Source organism: Aegilops tauschii, chromosome 3 (genome assembly GCF_002575655.3).
Source record: "Aegilops tauschii subsp. strangulata cultivar AL8/78 chromosome 3, Aet v6.0, whole genome shotgun sequence".
Taxonomy (NCBI): Eukaryota; Viridiplantae; Streptophyta; class Magnoliopsida; order Poales; family Poaceae; genus Aegilops; species Aegilops tauschii.
The window spans coordinates 143,825,358-143,831,357 of record NC_053037.3 but is presented as its reverse complement, the minus strand read 5'-3'; the positions used below and the strand labels follow the sequence as shown (position 1 = coordinate 143,831,357).

General features: G+C 43.4%; 1 protein-coding gene across 4 annotated transcripts; it reads right to left on the bottom strand.

The window, feature by feature from the left end:
* Positions 1 to 434: 434 nt before the first annotated feature.
* On the bottom strand, positions 435 to 4,994 carry LOC109775305 (uncharacterized). Of its 4 annotated transcripts, none has more exons than XM_020334054.4 (6): positions 4,270 to 4,994; positions 4,079 to 4,175; positions 3,500 to 3,647; positions 2,688 to 2,859; positions 1,041 to 2,340; positions 435 to 775 (listed from the first exon to the last, which is right to left on the bottom strand). In XM_020334054.4, coding segments are annotated over exons 1-5 (522 nt in total). In that variant the 5' UTR covers positions 4,272 to 4,994; the 3' UTR covers positions 435 to 775; positions 1,041 to 2,237. The 4 variants fall into 4 exon arrangements, with proteins under 4 accessions (XP_020189643.1, XP_040259622.1, XP_020189644.1 ...); XM_040403688.3 differs by having other exon boundaries at positions 1,041 to 2,337; XM_020334055.4 differs by having other exon boundaries at positions 3,566 to 3,647.
* Positions 4,995 to 6,000: the final 1,006 nt, after the last annotated feature.

The following is a 6,000-nucleotide window of genomic DNA, read 5'->3' as shown; positions in this document are numbered from 1 at the left end:
GACCTTTTGTTTTGGTCACTGGCTGTCTGCCCAGGCCACGTCGGATCCAACGTGGCAATCTGACGTGGCAAAATTGCGACGAATTGAAAAGGTCGTTGATAAGATTCAGCCCGGTCCAGTTCGGTATTTTACATGGGCCGATCCCAATAACTCAGCCTTTTTGTTACCTAAGCTTCGTTCAATGTTTTTGGGCCTAAGCCTTTCTGCGGTCCATTTCTTTTTTGGGTCTCATCTATTTTTCTTTTGGGCCTCGGCCTTTTTTCAATCAATTTCCTTAATTTTTAGCCTTTCCTGTGAATATTATTTGGTAAATGGCCTTTTGGATGCCAAATACTACTAGGTCCCACTTCTCAGGTTCTAATTAACAACGGCCCAGGTTTGAACTTCCACAATTTGAAACAATTATTTCAATGAGAACAGTAAACAGATGAAAATTATCAAAACACATGCCAATTAGCCAAAATACTACAAATATACTTTTCAGGTTGTCCTTGGTTAGAGCTCTTGTAATAGCACAATCTTTACATCGTTCATTTCACCAACATACTATCATATATACTACAAATATACTCCTGACTTCTTCACTTCCAGGCTAGAGCTCTTGTAAATTTTCGTAGAGGCTAAACGAAGCAGCATGACCTTGTTGAGCAGCAGATCATCAACATCATCCCAAGTTGGATCAGCTACATCCCCGGTCGTCGCCATGACTTGAGCAGTGACATCTCAGGTTGATAACCAGATCCTGCAGCAAGCAGCAGCAGCTGATCCTGCATTCCTGCAATAGCAACAACAGTTTTGATCAGCAACAGTACAACATATAGTATCAACAACATTAACTACTCCAAATCAACAGCAACTGCAGCATATCAGATCAACAACTACTACTACAGCAAGATCAACAGCAACTACTATAGCAGATCAGATCAACACATTTGTTTGAATGGAGTAACTTGGAGAATCAGTACAACAGATCAGTAACTTAGAGTACTCCAAAATGGATTTTGATTTGAATTGTACTCGAGCTGAAGAAGAGGACATACCTGGAGGAAGTCATGATGACCGAAATTGTGATTTCAACATGAAAGAAGATCCCATTCAAGATGCAGGTTGCGAGTACTCGAAGAACATGCATTCAAATAGAGATCATGAGCATGTTCACTATTATATTGAACTCCTGTTACAATCTTATGAGCATGCATTCAAATAGAGATCATGCAATCAAATGGAGTAGTTACAGTCTTAACTAAGAAGATCATGAGCATGTGCATGAGTAAAATGAGCATCAGCATGTGTTAACAGGATCATAAGCATGTGTATGAGTAAAATGACAGAGGATAAGAAGATATGTTTAGTTACAGTCTTACAATTAATGCTTTGTAACTACAGATAACTGAAAAATGAGTACAATAGATGTATAGAATTTGTAGGCTCCATTTGTAACTACAGTACTCCTTTCATTTGTTTGAAATTTACAGTAGATGTCACAGTAGCATGATAAAAATTTCAGTTGAAACTAAAGATGCAGTACACTAAATTACTCAAGCCTTGCTAAACAGCAAGTCTTACAGTAAACAATAGGACTTAATTACTTACTCTACTACTAACAGCAAGCCTATCTTTAATTACTTACTCTACACTAAATTACTTACTCTATTACTACATTATACAACAGGATTAACCGAAAAGGTTTCAATTAGTTTTAATTAAACTGAAACCCTTCTTTAATTATAATTAAAAGGTTTCAATGTAATTTAATTAAACAAATAAATTCAGTTAATTAATTAGAGTTACTGGACTGAATTATGTTATCAAGACTATCAAGAAGAGATACTGGACTGAAACAAGCTAGCAGCATCGTGACAAACGGGGGGTATCAGTCTTGACAACAAACCACCAAGAGCATCTCAGAGCACCACATGGACCTCACTCGGTATGACTTTTTTGCACTAAAACATTATAGATCAAGAAGAGATTCTGGAAATTTTAATTGAATTCAATTAAATTTGTGCTACTGCTGCTGTTATAAAACTACTGAAACTACTCATGCAACAATTAGCATGAGATACAAGCAGCACTAAGCACCAAGATTACTACACCAAGTCAAATTTAAGCTACTGAAAATGGTGGAAGATTCATGACAAGAATAACAGTAGCAGAAGCTTCATGTGCAAAATTACTCAAGCTTTTGTGCAAAGTTAACTGTAGGTGCTGAAGCTATTCCAAAATTATCACAAAATTTAAGCTATCATCCTGCTACAGAAATAGCCCCCGTCCAGGCCCCCGTCATCCGCCAGGCTGCCGCCAAGCTCCAGCCCCTCCAGCGGCGACCACAAGGGCCTCCTGTACAACATCATGAAAACAGTCAAGGACTGCAACATCCAGGTAACAACAAAGTTCAGCACAATAAAATAGATATTATGGTCACTTGACTACAATGATTCTTCCTACTGCTGTCATTCTTAGAAGTGAAAGCTTCTGCTAGCCATTCTGTTACTTCATAGTGTCATGGCATGTCAATATATTCAGTACAAACATATAGTAGTAGGTATGTAGGAGAACCTCATGCTTGACAGGGGTTTCTCTGAATTTAATGGATGACAGCCCCTAGCTTACTGAATTAACAAACACACCAGCAAGCACTTAACTTGACAGGAAGGAAGGAAAATGAAGGACGGGAGATGGCATACCTCGTGTACGAGACCTGTACTGCAGCTCGTGCCCGGTCCTCGTGGCTGGCGATGGAGGAGGTCGTCAGGTGCCTCGTGCGTGCAGGCGACGACGACAACCTTGGTGAGCCGCCATCACCAGCGTGCATGGACCAGCCTATGCCCATGAGCCGCGCGAGGGCTTGACGACGACCTGCGTGAGGAAGAAAAAATATAGATCACTCTGTCCATTCACAAAAATTAAAGAAATAGGTGGATGTCATCTCAATATTGTCGCTAATTAAGAGCTTCAATGTTCATCAAGAATGCATGCTCATTGTTTTGCTAATTAAGAGTGCCATAGTTCACTGTCAATAACAGCGGCTTCAGGGACACCGAAAATTAAAAACCAAGGATGGAAGTAAATTAACCCTGACTAGTGTTGAGCTGGTCGTGAAGCTGAAACTTAATTTGAAGAAAAGGAGGTCCTGGTTGGTCAATTATTGTCAGTCAGGCTGAGCATTGTGCAGCAAAAAAAGCAAGCAGGAGCTAATGGCCTAGGAACTACTAGTAGCACAGTTGTAGTAGAAGATATAATTGTGCATGCTGTAAGACAGTAAGAATGAGTAATAAATAGCAAGCATAATTGTGCACTTGGCAGTGCATCGTCCTCTGTTTACCCCACCCCATCGCACCCCAAACTAAAAATAGCAGAAACTCCAAGTCCAATATTACTATTGTTGTAGTTTCTAATGGGATTTAGCTTTTTTATTTGAGATAACACTACATAAGCTGGTTGCACAACAGAACTGCACAGGTATGCACAATAGGAGAAATGATGGCCTGGTTGTTACATAATGTGCACACAAGCTTGACGAATAGAGACAGCAAAATGTGGACAATATCAGAGACTCCTCTACCCTGGACGCGATCCTCCACATGGAAAGCTGCTTGAAGAACCGCCGCAGATATGTTATACCACCACATCATTGCTCCATTAACCTGCAAGATGTGTGCATGTTGTGTCTGTCAGGGAGAAGTGATTCAGAGTTTCAAAGTGAAGTTGTTTCTGAATACTAGTGTCATTAGCTAGCTAGATGTGTGCAGGAAAGCTACTGTTCTTATTGGGTTGCAGCTTGTACTAGTAGCTAGCTAGTTAAAGACTTGATAGTATTCTTTTTCCAGATAAAGAGCCGATGCTACTACATGATAGAAAGTATATACTGCCATCCCTTTCCAATCTGTTCAGCTATGCATGTCAATTCTATTCCTAGCAAAAAAAATCAGAGCTAGGCTAGTGCAAATTGCAGTAGTATGTCATACAGTCAACCTGAGTATGAATGATGGATCTGATGTAGACAGTTAACCTGGCGAAACTGAACAACTAGCACGATTTCAGAACTTGATTAGAAAGAAGTGTGGGATGGTGGGACCTGTGGGATCTTGACGCACTTGCCCTGGCCGTCGAACTGCCAGCCATGGTAGAGGCACTCAAGCTTGCCATCGACGCAGCCTCTCCTCCATCCTCGCCTGCACACGACAAAGAAAAGCGGGAGTGAGCACCGCGGCTTCGACCAAATGGTCCACACATCGCGGCAGGTTGGTGCGACGGGAGTCGCCGTACATTGTAGGAGGTCTCGATGCAGTGCATGACGTAGAAGCCGTGGCCGCCGCCGCCGAGGATCGTGTCGGCCATGATCCGCACGTACGCCCGCCGCCGCGACCCGGGCGACGCCATTGCTCATACGCCAACGCCGCCCGTAGAGGTGGATGGGGCGCCCGGCCCGACGGAGATGGGGTGTCCGGAGCATAGGAAGGGGAGGGGAGGGGATCGGGAGGACGACGACTTGGGAGGCGGCAGAAGCGGTGGAAGTGTACTGCGTAGCGACGGCTGATGGAGGGGGTCGGTAGAGCGGGCAAAGAGGAACTGCTTGATCCGGATGGGGAGACGGTGCAGCGGGAAGAGGAGCTGCTCGATGCAGAGGATCTCACGGGAGGAGGGGCTATGCGCCGCCCTGGTCCCGGATCTGGCAGCCTCTAGCTTCGCCGTCACCATAGCTGGTGGTTGCTCTGGCTGGCGCCATGGGTGGTGGCTGGGTCAGAGAGGTGGTGGAGGCCGTGGTGGGGGGGGGGGGGGGGGGGGGGGGTAGTGAGGCAGCGGGGCGGGAAGGTCGGGGAAGGGAGGAGAGGGGAGGGGAGGAGGAGAGGGGAGGCGACGGGGTTCGCCATGGGAGGGAGCGGGGAGGCCAGGCGTGCGCGGACGGAGAAGAGAGTGAGGGGAGAAAGAATTGGGGGGGGGGGGGGGGGGGGGGGGGGGGGGGTGTGTGTGTGTGGATGGAAAATGTCCACGAGGACTAGGGTTTCGCCTTAGGTGGGCTTGGGGTGAGGACTGCCGTTGGATCCGCGAGCATCCGACAGTGTTCCATCCACGATCCGTGTGAAACGCCCACAGACCAATCAAAATGCAGCACACGGATATGATGTCATGACCATCTAAATTGGTCGTAATTGACTAAAAAATTGGTCTAGCTGATTAAAAATTCATTTTACATTTCTCAAGTGCCCAAAATGAGTTTTTTGTGAGGGACCTACAATATATTTGTTGCAAAATTGGACCAAATCAACTTTTTAAAATATTAGAACATATTTAATGTATAATTGACCAAATACTTGGATGTCAAAAGTTTTGATTCACCTCTCGTGAAAAAGACAAATTTCCGCCGATCCAGCTGTAAACGGGTCAAATTTGAACTGCAGCTGCCTTATAATTTGTTCTTTATTTTTTCCAAAAATAATTTTTAGGTACATAAGTATCTATTTAATCAGAGAAACACCAATAGTTTTTTAATATTCAACCACTAGCTAGGAACGGTCATGCCCGCAGTTTTGACAACATTTTGAAACGGGCATGAAAAATTCAAAAAAAAATTGGAAAACCATTGCATTGTGTCATTATATGTGACCAAGTTACCAGGAAAAATAATAAACTTGTAATACGACAATTCTTTTAAAAAAGTGTTCTTAGAAAGAGCTATCATGTGTGAAGGTGCATGGCTTTCAAGCCAAATGATCAATCTTATAGCCACATTCATGGCATAGTTTGTTCAAATGATCTCATATTGTGCACAAGGGTGCATATTGGAATGGCAAACAATGTTGCCTAAGGAAATTTTCATTTTCTTTGGACGAAAAAATCATTTTCCATTTTTCGAGTACCCAAAATGAGTTTTTTGTGTGTGAAGGACCTACCATATACTTGTTGCAAAATTGGACCAAATCATTTTTCTAAAATACTAGGCCATATTTAATGCACAATTGACCAAATGGTTGGGTGTAAAAAGTTTTGATCCACCTC

Coding starts and splice junctions, on each gene's coding strand:
- LOC109775305 (XM_020334054.4), bottom strand. Junction 3,648..4,078: donor AGTGCGTCAAGATCCCACAG/GTCCCACCATCC, acceptor CACATCTTGCAG/GTTAATGGAGCAATGATGTG. Junction 2,341..2,687: donor GTACAGGTCTCGTACACGAG/GTATGCCATCTC, acceptor GATGTTGTACAG/GAGGCCCTTGTGGTCGCCGC.